At 34.8% G+C, this 19,388-nt stretch overlaps 1 protein-coding gene across 2 annotated transcripts; it reads left to right on the forward strand.

Moving 5' to 3' along the window:
- Window positions 1-901: 901 nt before the first annotated feature.
- KEA3 (K+ efflux antiporter 3) lies at window positions 902-19,090 on the forward strand. Of its 2 annotated transcripts, XM_059591138.2 has the most exons (20): window positions 902-1,262; window positions 2,244-2,369; window positions 2,483-2,633; window positions 3,412-3,513; window positions 4,430-4,510; window positions 8,816-8,917; window positions 10,257-10,334; window positions 11,980-12,048; window positions 12,227-12,277; window positions 13,735-13,848; window positions 13,924-14,025; window positions 14,131-14,265; window positions 15,004-15,185; window positions 15,280-15,415; window positions 15,885-15,956; window positions 16,069-16,170; window positions 17,019-17,180; window positions 17,319-17,408; window positions 17,573-17,734; window positions 18,532-19,090. In XM_059591138.2, exons 2-20 carry the CDS (start codon window positions 2,248-2,250, stop codon window positions 18,823-18,825), a joined length of 2,307 nt encoding a protein of 768 aa, XP_059447121.2. In that variant the 5' UTR covers window positions 902-1,262; window positions 2,244-2,247; the 3' UTR covers window positions 18,826-19,090. The 2 variants fall into 2 exon arrangements, with proteins under 2 accessions (XP_059447121.2, XP_059447120.2); XM_059591137.2 differs by having other exon boundaries at window positions 2,244-2,633.
- The last annotated feature ends 298 nt before the right edge of the window (window positions 19,091-19,388 follow it).

Here is a 19,388-nt window from a genome sequence, read left to right on the forward strand (position 1 = left end):
ACGGTTTTCACTTATTTCCCTTGCCATACTGCATTTATGCTGAATAAGTAAGAGAATTTAGGGTTTAATTTATTAGAAAATGACTTATTAAAGAAAAAAACCAAAATTTGCTTATCAAATAAATAAAGGGTAAATATATCTAAAGTCTTTGGGTCAACACGTCAAAATTTTTAGGTCAATCGAAATGCCAAGAAAATTTCTACTGTCAAATTTTTTTAACCGCCGTTAGATTGGTTGAAATGTACCGTTTTGCCACGTTAGCATAATAATAATTTTTTTAAAAAATATTATAAAATTAAATTAATAAAAAATTATTATGCTGACGTAACAAAATAGTGCGTTTCAAAGAATATAATGATAGTTAAAAAAAATTTGACTGTAGGAATTTTATTGGAATTTCAATTGACACATGGAGTAAATTTTTTTTTTTTTTTAAAAAAAAACTTAGGGGGATAAAAATTTTAGCGTGTTGACCCAAAGACTTTAGATATTATATAGGATTTCCTAACGAGATATTATATAACCAAAATTTTGACCTTCGGACTAGAATAAGAACAATTATAATTGATTTTTATAAATCTTGATCTTTTTGGTATTTAATTTGTTGAAATTTTGTCATCCTATGAGCTCCCAATTAAAGTTATGAGCTTGAGAAATGCGAGGAGCATGTAAATTCTAATATTACGTAGAGACTAGATAGTCAATAACATCCACTCATTTATTAAAAATAAAAAATAAAAAATTAGAAACCAACAAAAGGAATATATAAAATGTCCCCACCAATTCCCACGTGGTAAATCCGAATCTCCTTTCAGATAATACCAATCGCCACGTGGACATTACGTTAGCTTCTAAAACTTCAAAAATCAGCCGGAGCCAATTCATGTCCCGATCGCTTGAGCACACCCATTTCCTCCACAAACACACACGACGCTGTCTTATAAAAATCCACGAAATTCCTCCTCTCTCTCTCTCTCTCTTTCTCTCTCTATGAGACTTCCAAACTCTCAGGGTTTGAACGTGTGCACTTGTCGTCCTCAAATTTGACCCTTTTGTTTTGGTGGCTGTTAATCTTTCTGGGGCCGTGTAAATATAGCCAAAGCTTCAATCTTTCGTTGTTTCTTTTGAGATATTTGCAGTTTCCTCATCTGGGTTTGTAAGTAAAACAAGCAAATGCACTTTAACTTCTTCGAGTTGGGAATTCTTGCCTCATGAGTCTGACCACTATGTTGGAGTCCATTGCTTTTTGCCAAAGCTCTAAGGTTATATTCCTTCACCAGTGCTTTAATTTGTTGTTTGTTGTTTCATGGAGGTTTTATTGAATTTAAAGTTGTTGACTTTGTTCACTCCACTTACCCCACAAGAAAAAGAAAAGAAAAAGGTTAGAAAAAGAAACGCGATTGCTCAACTACATGTTTGTTTATTTGAGCTTAGTTTTCTGGATGAGATGATATCTGAGCCTTTTGGTGGTATACAAATTGGTGCGTTTTTATTAGTTGATACTGAATTATTGTTCAAGGTGTGTGCATTGGTGGACTGTCAATGACATTTGGACCTTGACTACTTCTTCAATTGCCCAACAAGCATATGGGATTTGAAAATTTTGCTCAAGTTTAATTGGGATCCCTAACTAATCTTAAAAGTTAGATGTTGTATATCCAAACTAAGTAGCAAATTATTGGGTGAAGTGGTTAGAATGCTGAATATCCATCACACTTCTTCAAGCTATGTTATTTTGGCTTTGTCTGGTGTCTAATTTGCCAAATTCCCCGAACTTTCCACAGAAACTTAAGTTCCCTGACAATAGAATTAGATAACTAATGTTGCATTAATTTGTCATCCTATTTAATATGCAATTTGTTATTGGAGAGAGATCGATATTCAATATGTCTGACAAGTTGGCTAGTTCTAGATTGTAGTTAAAGCTAAATTTTTTGAATGGACAGTATCAAATTAGATATCTCCTAGCTCCTTGGCATGCTCATGCATTCGGTTTTGTCTTTGGGAATTTTCTGGAGTAATTGGCACATCAATGACATCATGATGTTCACATACTAAATTTAGGTGCCTATTTAACTCTTTAATGATTCATGTATCTCCATCTGAGTAGAAGATATATTTGTGCATGCTTGTTTATTAAATGTGTATTTTTGTCAGTATGTGCATTGACCTGATGTTTCGCAGTCTTAAAGCTAAAACCATGCTCTTAATACTAATATATTTCAATTGTCTGTCACTTGCAGGGATATGACATTATCAAACAAAAGAGTCTTATTGGGCCCTCCTCTCATTCTATTTCACGACTTGGTGGACAATATAGTCGTATGCCTTATTCCCGAAACCAGCACGCGTGTCTGCCATCATATGCCGTCAGTTATAGGATGAGTCACAGTTCTTTTGTTTCAGGATATCTCTTTGAGGGCACATCTTTTTTATTTTCCTCAGTATCTAATTGGAGAGGATTCTGTTTTTCTAACAATAGACTGGCTACTTGGGAAAGATCACGAGTGTATGCAGCACTTGATGTTGCCAGTGCTATTGATGTCATTAATGATTTAGGTTTGGATACGTTGACATTCTTAGCTGTGACTGTCTTGGTTGTTCCAGCCTTTAAGATCATTAGAGCTAGCCCTGTAAGTATAACATAGGCACTTCCATCTTTTTCTTTTACATTTTGACTCTCTCTCTCTCTCTCAAACACACACGCACAAACATGTGTATATATATTCTCTATGGTTGATTTAGACTTGTCCCTGTGTCTTTTTCCTAAAGATCTGAGAATGTAAGGACTTGCATTTGGAAAGAACCGAAAGACACCCACTCAAGCAGATGAATGATTCATTCTTAATGATACGCTAGATAACCGTTGTGACTATGGGTACTAAATTATACAACAAAATGAACATGATTGATACTGTCTATATGAATTTTGTTTTTGCTTGTCAATGATTGCATTCTTAATGATACGCCGTATATATTTATTCTAATTTTGTTGGCTCACGTTGGCTCACCACCGTATTGTTGTCCCTACTATAGAAGAGTTCTTGAATATGTGCTCTTTGTATATTCCGTAGGGGTTTCTCTTGTATATATCTTTGCACTAGGGTTGCTCCCCTCTGCTGTTTTTCAATAATATTCACATTAATTATCAAAAAAAAAAAAAAAAATTTATTCTAATTTTTACTTAATCAGTTAATATTGCACTTCTATTGGAACATGGTTATGTAAAATAATACAAACACATTAGCTGCTACAAATGTACAGCATACTTGCTACGGCAATTTTTTTGCTAATTATTTGACAAAGCTTCATATTTGAATAGAGTATGGTAGAAGTAGACAGGTGCAATACTTCTTATCAATTTATTATTTCATTTCCACAGCTGACAATTTTAGTGCTAATCATTTGCAGATACTTGGTTTCTTCTTTGGGGGGATTATCCTCAATCAGCTTGGCTTGTTCAGAAATCTTACTGATGTCAAAGTTCTGTCTGAATGGGGGATTCTGTTTTTGGTAAGCTTAATCACTTATCCGCTTTGGTTGTCACTATTGCTGCTGTTATACTGTTGAAACTGATAATTATTATCACCCCTTCATTGTCATTTCTAATGCTATTGTTATTAATGATAAAGATGATGATATCATCATCATCATTATTGTCATTATTACAGAATAAATGTTCATAACCTTTAGAAAATATTTACAATACATTGAAGCATGCTGGTTGTACCAATTAGCAAAACTAATGGTCTGCGATTATGTGTCCATCCCATATCTCCTGACAGTGCTTGTATACTGAAGTGCTTATCATTCTATAGCCCTTTCTACAATACGGTTAACTGTGTTTTATTGATACCTCAAAGTTGGGATCTAAACGTGCAACTTGCTTTATCTCAAGGCAGGGAATGAACCATTTAATTCCTCTTCTAGATGGAGACTGACATTTAAATTTATAATAATTTGCATGCTGAATTTGACATTGTTCAGCTCTTGCTCCAAACTGTGATATGAAATTATTTTAATTTTTGGCAAATGTAGGTCGAATACTTGTTAGATTCTGAAAATATTTCTATCTTAAAAGTATGCCTTTTATCAGTAGATTATTGCTTGCACCTACCTGTAATGTAAAAAATTAGGGCATGGAAGTTCTTTGGTTTCATGTGCTGATTTTTGTGAGCTAATACGAACAGGAAGATATCTGGAAGGTATTTAGTAGGAATGTTTGTCTTCTTTGCATAATTTTTTTTTTGGATATTTATTACTTGCTTGGGATTTTTTGCTCCACAAAAAAAAGAAAAAAAAAAAAAAATGAAGATGAAATGATAGAATTTGATTAATAATCACACTGTCCACTTGTGATACATTTTGTGCAGCCTACCTTGTTAAGATTGTTATCATCAATTTTGGACTAATACATGTAAAATTTCAGCTGTTTGAGATGGGTTTAGAGCTTTCATTTGCACGTCTAAAAGCTCTTGCAAAATTTGCCTTTGGCATGGGATTGACTCAGGTATGATGTTGACAAAAGATAAGATATTACTGTCCTTAGGGGTTGTATATTCGTGTAAATCAGATGGTAAATATATTTCTTCTGTAATTGAGCATTCTTGTTGAAACTCCAACATGACAGTTCAGGCTATGACTTATTAAATTCTGAAATATGCATTAGGAAATTTTGGTTTTGCACAATTTCTTAAAGTTTAGTGATACATAGAATTTGATTTGATCATAATCTGGGAGTTTTATTGAGTTGGTCTTGACAAATACTGAAACCTTATTGTGTTTGCATTTGTGAGATGAATGGGGTGTCAAAAATTCTGGTCCATGCTGGGTTTTGTTTGTAGAGATAAATATATCCTTTTGATAATGTCTAAACTTAAGTTTTCTCTAGCTTGGTCAAAAACTCGCTTTGATTGGATGATATAGTCCTGGTGGCAGAAGTGGAAGAGTTTGGTGTAGAAGTTGGATCAACTGTTGAAGTATGATTAGCCCGAGGCTGGGTACCACCCCCAGAATGACCTCCTCTACCTCAAGTAGGCTGGCCATGAAGTTGCCAACAGGTCTCTTGAGTATCAAAAAGTAGTTTATCCTTCTCATCAGGGGTAGCATTTGTTGTTTTTCCTCCATCATGACTCCTAGTATCCCTTTTTTCCATTATGTTGGGATGTAGTCACCAAGGCCAATCGCTGTTAGGAGGAATAATGGAGCATGGCACTTCCATGGCTCTCCTCATTTTGGATATAGGCAAACACATCTCGAAGATATGGGAGAAAGCTCATTTCCCAAGATTTGGACTTGAACGATCATACTCGGAATTCCAAGTTGCAAGAAATTCATAGATCCGACCATTTTCTACAAATTTTTATGAAATTTTACAGCATCGGCTGCACATGCAGTCAGAAAGTTTTGACAGTGATCTAGTTCTGGCCATAATGCACGAAGTTGATGCAAGTAGGTTGCTACAGTTGCCTATTTTGGAATAAATTTCAGCCGCTGCATCTCAAGTTTCTTTCGAAGTATTGAGAACCAAGTATTCCTGGTTAATGTCTGGTTTCATTGAGTGTAACAGCCACGACATAATAGTGGAGGTTTTTTGCTTCCCATTTATCATAAGCAGGATAATCTAACTTTGGTTCCTGAATTTTAGCATGTAGGTATCCCATTTTTCCTCTCCTCTTAATGTATAAAAGAGTGGTTGCGACCAAGCAAGATAATTGTTTCCATCCAATTTCACTGTTGTGATTTGGAGGTTGGATTTTCACTATGGGAGGTCACCTGACTCTTTACCCCTTTTTGTGATATCTTAGGGTTTGAATTGTCTCTGATATTTTTAAATAGACATCCAACCAAATAGCTCCAATACAAAACAATTGGACTCAACAAGATATCAAAGGTCTGGAATAAACATTAGAAACAACAACGTAAATAATGCAGCATCGTTTTCTTCTTTCTTTCTTTCTTTTTTTTTTGGAGATGAAAAATGGCATGTCGTTCAGACCTTACTTGTTGTTTGCCTCCTTGTTGTATGGCATGTTGTTTCCACCTCTGGTTGAGCTCTAACCAGAACACCTCTACCAACAAAAACAGCCTCTAACAGCCTTTAACAACGGTGGGTGAGCCGCCTAGCTGGTTTCAATCAAAACCCTTGGCTGCTTCCCCTATGCTGAGATCTACATCTGTACGACTCCAGAAAAAAAAAAAATTCCTCTTGGGATTCTATTGCTTTGATACCAAGTTGAAGAAAATAGAAAGAAGTAAAAACAAAGATGGAAGGAGAAAGCTTGTATTGTTCTTGGATTATACAACCATACGGTATCTACATGTCTTAAATACAAGAACTAATACCAATTATTCTGATAATATAGTTAGTGCAGATTACAGCAGTAATGAAATAGAATATGAGAATAATGATTATAAAATGAGAATAAAATCTGATCAAGAATTAAATAAGTTTCCTAATCAATGCCAACCCAAAATTATTCATATAAAAAAAAAATACCAACCCAAAATTCTCTCAAGTCCAACACTGGACAGATGGATATTTCCAATAATGGTTGGCTGGGTAGGACAATCCACTTTTAGAATTGATTATGTTACCAAACCAATTAGAATGGTAGTTTCTGACCCTGATATCTAGATTCCAAGGTCTGTAATCAAATTTTGCTCAGTTGTATTTCCTATGTTTGTGGGGACGTAACTATCCAGCTTCCTGGTTACTCTCATTAGCTACTTTCATGGAAAAAATAATAGTTTTCATCCTTAGTTATATTCTTTTCCTTTTGCATTGGGTCCAAAATCCCATTAAAGATGACTTGATTTGGTTCATAGAATTATTTATATAAATATTGTTTTAGTTCATAGAATTTACTTCACCCCCAAAAACTCTCATAAGATCTCAAGGCGCTCTTTGCTAGGGTTTCATCTCTCACAGAGGGGGAGAGCGCTGTCGAAGGGGGAGAACCCCTGTTCTCCCCCTCCTCCCTCCTCCCCCTCATCCTCTTCTCCCCCCGCCCTAGAGCTAGCCTATTTACTTGATGTCCTTTGCTCTTTGGGCATTTTCTTCCTATCCCTCTCTCTCCGCCCCTTTTATGATTTTAGGGTTTTTTGGAGGCCGATCCTCCGCCCTTCTCCATCCGCCGCGCCTGTTGCTGGGTCGGGTGTGGCTCTGGTTCGTGTCTTGCCCAATCGACCAACTGTCACCTGGTCCACCTTGATGCGTGCTCCACCACCTTGCTACCTGGATCTGCCAGTGCCCATCACACCTTTGGCACTGAATCTGTCTCTCCGGATGTGGTTTGATTTTGGTTCTCTCCGGCTGTTTTTTTTGTTTTTGGTTGTTTTATTTCCTTTCCTTTATGTCTGTCTTTTGCCGTGTATTTTGGTGTGTTGTTTTTGTTGCCTTACCTGTTTGTCACACTTTGTGGGTGATACTCTTGGGGGATTCACTCAAACTCCCCCCAATTTGTTTTATGTGTGACGCCGATCTCCTCCGCGCCCGCTCTGCCACCCACCGTCCGCTCTCGGGTCTTTCCTCGTGTCCCCCCGCGATGAGATCCAACGCCACCTTTCGCGTCAGTTTTCGGCCAGCACGCGAATGGGTTCCTTCCAGCTGCTGTTTCCCGCTTAGTGTGATTCTCCGGTTTTTTCCTGTTCTGTTGGTTTCCATTTGTTGTTTGCCCCTTTTTTCTATTCTTTTTGTATTTCTGTTTTAGTCCCTTTATTTCCCTGTACGCTTTTATTTTCTGTTTTTTGCTTGTAATAAGGTTTTTTCCCCCCTCGATCTGCATGCATGATGCCCTCTGGGTTATTTGCTATGGTCCAGACCTTTGGGTTGTGGATGTGAACGTTATCCTGGCTTTCGGGTCGAAGAGGAAGAGTTTTTGTTGGAGGTTTGTCTACCCTCAGTTCCGAGAAATAAACACTACCTATGCATTAGTTTGGGTTTGTTTGGCACAGATCTATTTTTTAATATGTAGATTAGTCATGGGTTAGTGGATTGGTTTTGGGTATGAAATGTAATACGTCATTTATGATGCTTGTAACCTCGTAGCTTTGGCTATGGTTGCTTGTAAGAGTTTTATGCTCATAATAATTTCTATGAATGAGACTAATACGGATTTCCTTTAAAAAAAAGGAAAAAAAAAGTTCATAGAATTATTTATATATAAATATCATTAGAAATTTATTTAGTAAATTATTGCTTAGGAATGAGAATCCCCTTGACTTAGGGTGTGTTTGGGATTGCGATTTCGCAAGAATAATTTGCGTTTTTAAAATATATCGCAAAATGTGCGTTTGACATTGTGATTTAAAAAACACTTAATCTAAAATAGGAAAAAAAATCCTTGATTTCTATAAGCAGGCTAGGGGGTGCTTATTTGAAAAAGCGCGAATTTAAACCAAAATCACGATTTTGTATAACAAATATTTGAAAAAAAAGTGCTTTTTAACATGTTTTACCAAACGCCTTTGCGATTTTAAAAAGTAGCAATTTCAAAAATGCAATTTTTAAAATCGCACTTATTGAAACCACAATCCCAAACGGACCCTTAACTTTGTTATGGTGCATTCCATATATGTACTTTTATTTCCATATAGTAATTTAGGAATTTATTGTGATTTTACATGTATTGCTTGCATTTACTCTTTATGGTTGTTCTTGAAGTTGTGTGGCAAAACATGAGTAACAATTCCTTGAATGCATAGCAAGTCTTTATTAATTACCTTATCTTTTTTCTTTTAACAATTTTTTTTTTTTTAATTTTTTAATTTTTAATTTTAATTTTATTTATTTATTTAATTTGTGCTCTTGAAGGTTGTGTTATCTACTCTTGCTTTCACAGCATTTGAACTTCCTCCTAATGGGGCTATTGGAACAAAAATTTTGGAATTTCTTTTTCACTCGAGGCCTGATTTGGTGAGAACTCTTTTTTCTAGGCATCTTTAATACATTGCATGTGATCACCTTTCTTTACCCCTATTGTTCTCCTGTTTACTATTTGAACTTGAATCTCATGACATGGACTATTAACTAGGGAATCATCATATTGTGTTCTGCCATGAATCACGTTCACAGTAAATAACACAAATCAATTACATACTAGATCACAAGAATTTACATGGCTCTCTTAGCATGAGGTAGTCCACAGCTCACACTTTGAGGTAGAAAAAAGAGAGACAAGGGTTATACTTGCTGCTGACTAATGACAATTTAGATGGTAGCCACACGAGTAATGTTAACATAACTCCATTCCTCTTTGGGGGCTGGGCCCTCAGATTTCACATAATATAAGCCCTAAGAATACAAGACATTTCTCACAACACTATGATTTGCTCAGCTTGTTATAAATTGCATTTGTCAGTTTATCTCGGATCTAAAAATGATCCACCACTTGTCCTCTTAAGGCTTAGTTGAGGTAATTGGGGTGGACACACAAATGGGGGCTTTGGTTTCTTGATATATAGACAGAATGGATCAAATATTGTGATCTAGATGCTATAATCAATGTAAATAATTCTGTTGCTAAAATGCTTGATACTCAAAGCACCAATTTTGTTTCTCAATGAGTACTTGTGCACTAGTCCTTTGGACCAATTCTGTGCCATGCTTTGTCTTGGCATACTAGGAACAAATAGATAGGCAGATTCACTTAAATGCTTCCTTTATCCTATGTCTTATGATTTGTCCCTTTAGGTAAATTTTGTTTCCTTTCCATTAAAATGCATGAAGTGGTTCCAGTTCCTCAAAGACTGACATGAAACCTACTTGACATATATACTCTGTATAATTTTGATGTATTTTGGCTTGATTCTTTGAAATTTGGTATTATTGTGATGAGATACTATTGTTTGGATGGAGATATTCTGGTTCTTCTTTTTCTTTTGATGGATAAAAATATTCTGGCATTTTTTGGTGAGGGTCCAACCTATATTTGCTAGAGATATAGATCCGTAAGTTTTATCAATTGATTTCGCATCAAATCAAGTGGTGTTAGGAAGTCAAATCTAGGTTACAAGTTCTCTTACTTTCTTTTGATGCTATATATCATTACTGTCATTACATTTGATATACAGAACATATTTAGGTTCAAGTCCATGAATTTACATGCATAGATCAAGCAATCATGTGAGTTTGCTAAATATACATATCGACCTAGTTGGGCCAAAGCCTTGTTACAGGACCATTCTCTATATGTTCTGTGGTACTCCAAACAAAAAGTTTCTTTATTAGTATCTAGTATAACTGTATGTTGCAGGTCAACATCAGAAGTGTTGATGAGGCTGTAGTGATCGGTGCTGCTCTCTCTCTGTCTTCTTCAGCTTTTGTTCTGCAGGTATTCTTATTTTGAGTGTCTAGAAATGAACTTATATATAGTATGTTCCCATTAGCTGGTATTGGAACTTTGAACTTACTTGTGTAATTATTATACCTGTTATTAATACAAATAGAGAAACTTGAGTTCATATTGTGGCAATGTTTCTATTTAAATTCTGTGTTGAAATTCAAAGTTCCAAAAGAGTACAAATTTATTTGAATTGTCATAAATAACAATGAGTGTCCAATGGAGCGATTATGTTGAGTTGCTTCTTCTTATGCTATGATTTGATTGCGAGCTGGACTGTTCACTAGCTTCTTATGCTGTTTTTGAATTCTTAGGAACTCATAATTGGAAACTTAGTTCTTGCTGAAGAATTTTAACCAAAGCAACCTCACATCTTGGACATAGGCCTTTACTCTAGTTCTATTCTTAAGCTGACCATGCAAACTTTTCTCCAAACATGGAAATTTGAAATCGGAGGTAGAGGATGATATAATAAAGTCTATCAACTGATTCTAGGTTTGATAAGGTGATTCACACTTTTATTTTGTGTTTTTTTTTTTTTTTTTTCTTTTTCTTTTGTAAATAATTTCAGGAGTTTAAGAAGTAGATTTGAATCTCAATGATCTTTCCAAGTTCAAAATGTTGATTGACCTGGTTGTCTTGAAAGCTTGGGGTAGTAGATTGGCTGTTGTAGAAGTGTGATGATATGCTTCTTGATAATTTCTCGTATAAATATTTATGCTACTCCAGATTGAAGCCAGCATCCAGCTGGACAAATTTTTTTATCTGTTCCTCATTTTTAAACCTACTATGTTAATGTACCATGGTTCTAGACAAGGTTTTCCAGACAGGCTTGATCTTGTAGTCGTAGGTTGGTATATTTCTTGCTTCAAAAAAAAGAAAAAGAAAAAAAAATTCGTAGCAATTGCTCATACTTGTGATCTTGTCCGTTAATGATTTGGCCTTTTATTAGTGGAAAACAAGTTTCTGTTGGTCATATGGTATTTTGGGCTGTCATTATTGAAAGTATTGGGACTAAGTCTTTATTTCTTCTCATTTATTCGCAACACAATTTGGGGCATTCCCATCCCACTAGTGAATAAGGGACAATGGATATTGTGTGCAGTTTACACCCTTACATTGGACACTCTTCACATAAAGCATTTTTTGGTGGTCCCCTAGTTTGATTTAGCAAAGATAAGAGATAGAAGTTTGGGAATTCAGCAGGTAGGACGACTACTGAGACTATCAAATATTACAACTTGACTTTCTTTGGAGATCAACTAAAAGAGAGACTATGCAACCTCTCAGGCTGAATAGAAGTAGTTAGTAGTGACTTGTATAGTAAATTTGCTTTACTCTCTATTTCATATATGCATTGACTTAGATTCTCCTTCTCTTCCTCTTCCTCATCCTCTCCTCATTTTTTTTTTCTCTCCTCCTTATTCTTCTTGTTTCATGTTTTTATTTTTTACGAAGTGTATCTAGGTCTTAATGTTAAATTCCTTAAAGAAATTTCAAGAAGAACCGAAAAAATAATTCTCTCCTTTGTTTGGTGTAGTGAATATGTGTTGATGTATTTTCTATTGATTAAATATGTAATACAGCTAATGATACTGAAAAAAGCATTTTTGATCTTACATAGCATAGTATATAGCTTCTTGCAGAGAAAGGTGAGCTCCCAACAAGATTTGGCTCAGCAACTTTGGGGATACTTCTATTACAGGTTCTCCTTGAGGCTCATGCTTGGGCTTACGTTTTATTGTTAATTGAATATGTAATTAATTGTGCTATTTTAGTTCCTTTTACTTCCCCTTCTGATTTTGCTAGGATCGTCTTTGCAAAGTAGACATCACAGTATGGTATCAATAACTTTTGGAATCCCCACTGGTTGATATTTGCAGGACATAGCTGTTGTCCCTCTCTTGGTCATACTTCCGGTTCTAGAGAGCCAGGTAGATTGGATCTTACATGAGCTTTTTAATTTCATAAATACAATTTTCTTGTGTTCATTGATGGTAGAGTTTTACTGTTTGAGATGATGCAGCCTACTCTATAGATCAGCTAGTAGTCAGTAATCATATGGTTATGAGGTGATTCTCTTTAAGACAGAGAGAACTTTTTGTGACCTCCTACAATATATAGTGAGATATCTTTCTGCAAAATAAAAGAAAAAAAAAAAAAAGTGCGACTGAAAGAAATCCTAAATACCACTATCAAAACCCAACTGAAAAAATTTGAATTTTAGTAGTTTTGCTTTTTGATCCTAGATCTGTTCAGAAATGTCATTTCAATGAACAAAATTGCTGTCGGCAAAATGCTGTCAAATCACCAGTTATCCTTAAGCTAAAAGGGAAGGTGGGCCTAAACTCTCCGTCAATATGTGAGACCCTACATGTGACATGTTTAGCTAAAATGGGAGGTGAATTACAAAGTCATATTTCGAACTCATGTCCATTGCTCCGATACCACCTTAAATAGCTAGTTATCTTAAAATCTTAAGTTAATATGAAATGTGAGTTTAATTATTTAATTAATATTTTAACAAATGTACTAGTCTGTAATGATTGGGGATTTATTTTATTGAAGAAGCTCTTGATACTTACTAGAAGAGGGTTTATGTAGTGCAAATTGTTTAATGATAATTCTGAATTAACCTAATCAAATGGTGTAACTCTCTTATTTATAAGACATGCATTGTGATGAATGGAATTTATTCTGCCGTCATCTCACTCTTGTGATAAAGCCTTTAATATTGTTTCTTTCTTCTTTTTTTGGCCCCTTGTGAACAAATCAATTTGTGTGAAAAGGCACTGTGGATATCTAATGGATACCTCAATTAAGCATTTCGATTTACTTTTTTTTTACAGAAGTCTCAAATTTGAAAGAAGAGTAGACATTGCATTTAGCCTATGGTTGCTTCATTTTAAGTTGTAAACTTTGGTTTCCATTTTTCTAGCTGATAAGCGTGTGACTGAGTGTTGTGCTCAGATGACAAGACACTAACTTAGATTCCTATTTTCTCAAGCTTATGTGGGGAATCGATTTTGTAACTTGTCTACAATAATGTTTGTGGTTTTTTTTTTTTGGCTAACCTAGAGGTGGAACTTGGTAGTTGCTGCACAATTTGTCACCAATGATTCCATGTGTTGGAGGCAATCTATCCCAATTCTTAATCTATAGTATTTTATTTTATTTTATTCGGAAAGTTCCTAAATCTTATAGCAGATCAAAGTTGATAAGTGATCTGTGTTGATGACTTGTTTTTCATCATATTTACAGTCACATCCCTAATTACCTTTTATTGTATTGTATGTATGCTTTTCCTTTATTCTCTAATATTTTGTTTTCTCGCATACAACTCATTCATTGACCCTGCATGTTCCTGCATTTCTCCATTTTTTATTTGCAGAACCTGGTAGAGGAAAGTATTTGGCCAATGCTTGCCCAAGAAAGTTTAAAGGCTTTAGGTGGACTGGGTCTGCTTTCTCTTGCAGGAAAGTACCTTCTTAGGCGAGTTTTTGAGGTATGCAGTCCTGTTTATTTAATAAGGTCCCAAACATTTGCATTTTTTATGTGCTAATTTAGTTTGTCAAACTAGGTTGTTGCAGAAGCGAGAAGCTCAGAGGCTTTTGTTGCTCTCTGCCTTCTGACAGTTGCTGGGACTTCACTTCTCACTCAGAAGTTGGGCTTCAGTGATACGGTCTGTTATCTTTTCTATGCATGGATAATGGTTGAGTTTGGATTTTTTTTTTTAAATTATTATTATCATTATTTTCCATTCTAATGAAGTTTGATCAAGTTGCAGCTTGGAGCATTTTTGGCTGGGGCACTATTAGCTGAAACAAATTTCCGGACACAGATTGAAGCTGATATAAGGCCATTTAGAGGATTGCTTCTTGGTTTGTTTTTTGTCACTACAGGGGCAACCATTGATATACAGGTACAAGAAATATTTAATATCATGCATTGTTCCTTAGATCTTATATATGTCACAGTTTTAGTGTATCTGACTGGCAAATTAGTATGATGAGAACTGATAAGGACAAATGCATAAGGTTTTTGTAACACATGATATAAGGCTCTAGTGAAGTAAAGGTTCTCTCAAATATAGTTCACTCGGACCTAGATTTGGGTGTATTTTTATTCATACTACAATCATTTATGAGATTCATTTTTATAGTGGATAATTTGATAAAATGGACATGGGAAGAGTTTATTTGAAGTAACTCAAATAATTTTTTTAAGTAATTCAAGTTTTATTAGAAGTGCAGAGAGGCACAACCCAAGTACACATAGAATATACCAGATAATTTATTTGACACATGTAACTAGGAAAATGACATTCTCTCAATGTTTTTTTTCCCACTTATAGACTTTTTTTGTTTTACTTTTACCATGTTGTGATGCCTGCCTTACCTCAATGATTAACTCTTGAGTTTTAATCACTCTTGTTTTAATATTTGTCATTAAAATATACCTAAAGGAGAGCGAGGATAATTTTGGAATAACAAATTTGAGTCTCTCTTGTGTTCATTTATTTTGAGATTTAAAAAAAAAAAAAAAAAAAAAAAAAATCCAAAATCTATTAGGGTTCCGCACATTGCACTGGTTCTTTTTTAGTTTGCTAATAAGTCTAGCCTTAATTTTTTTATACACGTCAATTTTCTCTTCTATGCAGCTCCTTTTCCGAGAATGGCCAAATGTACTTTCACTCTTGGCAGGTTTGATCACCATCAAGACACTGATCATAACAGCAATAGGTCCTCGTGTTGGATTGACTATCCAAGAAAGTGTAAGAATAGGGTTACTTCTATCTCAAGGAGGCGAGTTTGGATTTGTAGTTTTTTCTCTTGCAAACAGGTGAGTCGTAAGTTAGTTCAATTTACCACTATACTCATAGTCGCCATTCCAGGTTTCTTTTTGCTTATAGAATTTTCTGCCTTCTTCAAAACAGGCTCGGTGTGCTACCACTTGAGCTTAACAAGCTGCTCATAATTGTTGTTGTCTTGTCAATGGCATTAACCCCATTTCTCAATGAAGCTGGAAAGAGAGCTGCTGCATTTATTGAGCGCAAGTTTGATGTAGACGATGTATGTCCTACCTTAAGTTTCTTTGTCAGAAATTGGATATCATAAATTGAATATAGCAGTCATGGTTGGCACTGATTTAGTTGGATTAAGTTTTCATCTGATAAGTAAAAGAGAATGTAACTTCGATGCCATACATGCATCTGATCTAGATAATTCAAGGTCTGAACTGTTTTCATTCTTGTGCATTTTCCTAATTCTACTATTCACACTATTCACTTGTTTTTCTTTTGATGTAAACGAGTAACGGTAACAATTAGTGAAAGTTGCAAAACACAGTTATCAAATAATTAAAATCATTCGATGACTAACTATCATTGAGTTCTAGCCCCTTTGACCTTACTATAAATAAATGTGCAATATATAATACAAGATGCCATTTCTGTTAAGTAGATGATTCTACAGATTCAATATACTCCCATTTCTTCAGTAACAATTTGGTAGGCTTAAATTGAAATATGAAATTTCACAGAAAGCTGCTGAGATGGGAAACTTTGATGCTAGTGAGCCTGTGGTCATACTTGGGTTTGGGCAAATGGGTCAGGTAAAGTAACGATTATATAGTAAGAACTGTAATTTTGACTGAGCCATAGCTCATAATCTCAAGGTCAATTGTCTTGTTCTTTTCTTCTTCTTCCTAAAAAAATGATATGCAGGTCCTTGCCAATTTCTTGTCCACGCCGTTGGCTTCTGGAATAGATGGCAATGCTTTGGGACTGAATTATGTTGCTTTTGATCTTGATCTTTCTATAGTGAAGGTGAGTGTGATCTGTCAGATTTAAAAGACGCATTTGTTAATTTGACTCAACCGAATGATTTTATTAGTCCAAGGAAAACAATTTTAATGTACTTAAAGTTTCAGAAAATTAGATATCTGCTGATCTAGGCCTCCTATTTTTGATAATGAGTCAACCCTTGCAAACTATGCACATTCAGTGGCTTAGGTTAGAGGTTTGAATGTCAATGAAGCAAGAGTTTGTAAATGCAACTTATGGAGAGCTAAAGGGTGGCGATAAATGCCAATTTTAATTGGAAAAACTCTATTTAGACTAAATAAACTTTCTAAAGGGATTTTCAGCCTGATGTGAGGGCAACCATGGCCCAACCACATCACATGTCCACATTAAACTGAAAAATGGTAATGCATTCTTCCTTTTGTTTTGTTTCTAATAATGCAGAAAATTAGAGTTAAGAACTCTCTGTCTTTCAACCCATCCTATTGGAGAATTTTGGGTATTTTGAAATGGGCGTTTTTTATTTTATTTTTTTAAGTTTAAATATAGTTTTTCCTGCGGTCCTTTTGTCTTATGTAAAGATGATCTTGTTGATTTCAATTTGAAATCCCTACTTCTTATCAAGTTTTTATTTTTTATTTTTTATTTTTTACACACAAATAGTATTAATTCTGATTTCAAATATTATTTTTATAAGTAATAATGATTTCATTAATAGGAGGAGAATGCCCAATAGTGTAGGAGGTATACTAATAGTAAAAGTCCTTATGTTGTAATTTTGTAGTATCGATTCTACATAATTCCTCTTTATTTTATGTTAAATAAGAGATTGTGCAAAGTAATGATAGTTTTTTTGTAAAACAAATCAACAGGCTTCTAGAAAACTTGGCTTTCCAATTCTTTATGGGGATGGATCACGTCCAGAAGTTTTGCAGTCTGCTGGTATCTCTTCTCCAAAAGCTGTCATGGTTATGTACACAGCGAAGAGCAGAACAATTGAAGCTGTTCAAAGGCTTCGACTTGCTTTCCCTGCAGTAATGCTCTCTCTCTCTCTCTCTCTTATTAATAAATATTACATAGAATATTTATTAATATTATTACTTCAATTTTAGTATTTTCTTTATGGTCTTATTTTTGCTAGTTTGATTCTTGATAAAAATTCAATCCATCAGATCCCAATTTATGCCCGAGCTCAGGACCTCATGCATCTCTTGGATTTGAAGAAAGCAGGTGCAACAGACACTATTTTGGAAAGTGCAGAGGTATTAACAGATGGAGTCTTATTTTCTCTTTTGTTATTTTTGGACTTATATAACCCAAAAGTTCTCCCAATATTCTTGGACTCTCAATATTCTAGATAAAAATATTGAAAAATCATTAGTATGCCCTGGACGTTCTGGCTAAAGTTTTCACTTTATTCATGCAGACAAGTTTACAGCTGGGCTCTAAACTTTTGAAAGGGCTTGGTGTCATGTCTGATGATGTGAACTTTCTCAGCCAGCTTGTTCGTGACTCCATGGAGCTACAAGCTCAAGACGCACTCAACAAAACTGAAGATCGAGAACTTGATATTATGAAGCCATTACAGGTACTTACATTTGATAGGAGATCGAACAATTTGTCCCATTGAACACTGAAGTGGTCAGTGTGCTAATAATTTCCAATACAAGGAAATGATCTGCGTTGAATATACATCCAATTATTCTAGTATTTGCGTTCCAAACCTGGTTTCGAATATTGTATCCTTCGACTCTTCTCAAATTTTCTTTTGTCCACTTGAAATATATATATATATTGAGTAATGCTATTTAATAGATTCTCATACGACTACCATACAGTTATGATGATGTGGTAGTGAAAATCAACCTTTGAATTAACAAGGGCTTGTAAAAATAAAAATCAATGACTGATATTCACTGCCACATCGTCATAGTCGTATCACAGTCATATGAAAGTTTACTAAATATCATTTCTCTATGTTTTTACCTTTTTTTCAGATAATATACTCTTTCCTTGATATGTCTAATTTGGCTATCATGTGGATATGAGAATCTAGATGGTTAGCATTGGCGTGAAGAGATATCTTAAAGTTGTGCAAAAGTTTTGAATTTCACTTGCTCCCAACTTTTTCAGTTCATGAGTAATCTTACTCACAAAAATTTTATTATAATGAATGATTTCTACTCTTAACTTTTTGAACTACCATTTGTGACAAGTTTGATGACCTAAAGTTTGTTGTAATTGCATACTGCTAGCTGTTCCCTGCTTTAACTATAGAAATTACTGTATTGCTTTACAATTGTTTCTATGCTACACATTTTATTTTCTTAGCATTTATGAGTGGCATAACATTTACTTATTTAACTCATTGGTTTGATTGATAAGGTGAGAGTCGCTGACCTAATTGGTGACCGAGTACCGGTTTCTTCAATGCCAGCTGATGAAAAATTAACAGCGGCGAAGCTGAGTGATGCAACTCTTATCTTGGGGTTTGGTAGAGAAGAAGATAAAGCAAATTATAATACTGAGCTCAAACAGTCTGAAAATTCAGGAAAAGGCGTTTTTTATTGTGAATTAGATGGAGAGAAAGGTTTATCCGTCAAATCTGAAGATGCCAAGGGGGAGAAAGATATGGTGGACCCATCAATCCCATGCATAGCAACTGCTGAGGAACCTTAGAGAAGTGCAGGCTTAAAGTCTTCTTCAAGACTTTGGCTCCTCCCTCAAAGATGCCAGAAATTCATGAATTTTTTAGATTCTAACAACACAGGCTAAATATTTTCGAAGGGTGATAGGGATTTATCAGGAAAGAGAAAAGAGGGGCTGGGTAGGGTTGGCCCTTTTAATAGCACAGAAAATTGGTTTCAATTCTTTTTAAACCACCTACACCATGTATATTCTGATGACAATTATTGAGCAATAAAAGCTTTGATTTTTTTGCTTCCCTGCTCTATCTTCATTTTCTGAAGCCTTTTATTATTATTATTATTATTATTATTATTCCTTTATGTTGCTTTGATAAAAATCAAACATTTCATGCTAAAGCAAAAGACAGAAATTTTCACCTTGTCCTTGCTGGTTGGATTTTACTACTAGAGTGACTCCAAATTTTTCCTTCTACCGACGCATAGATATGGGGATTATTCAATTATTTTATTTTATTTTATTTTAAATTTTCCTAATTAAAAGGGCAAGAAGGATAGGTCAACTGTAATTACTCTACATAGGCGTTATCATGGTAG

Source organism: Corylus avellana, chromosome 4, assembly GCF_965113065.1.
Source record: "Corylus avellana chromosome 4, dhCorAvel1.hap1.2, whole genome shotgun sequence".
Lineage (NCBI taxonomy): Eukaryota > Viridiplantae > Streptophyta > Magnoliopsida > Fagales > Betulaceae > Corylus > Corylus avellana.

What these genes read in the sequence shown, in the direction of transcription:
- KEA3 (XM_059591137.2), top strand. Translation starts at nt 1,212, where the DNA reads ATGAGTCTGACCACTATGTTGGAGTCCATTGCTTTTTGCCAAAGCTCT. An exon ending in TGGGGATACTTCTATTACAG is followed by an intron (nt 12,049 to 12,226) that starts GTTCTCCTTGAG and finishes TGATATTTGCAG; the next exon opens with GACATAGCTGTTGTCCCTCT. An exon ending in GGTTTGGGCAAATGGGTCAG is followed by an intron (nt 15,957 to 16,068) that starts GTAAAGTAACGA and finishes AATGATATGCAG; the next exon opens with GTCCTTGCCAATTTCTTGTC.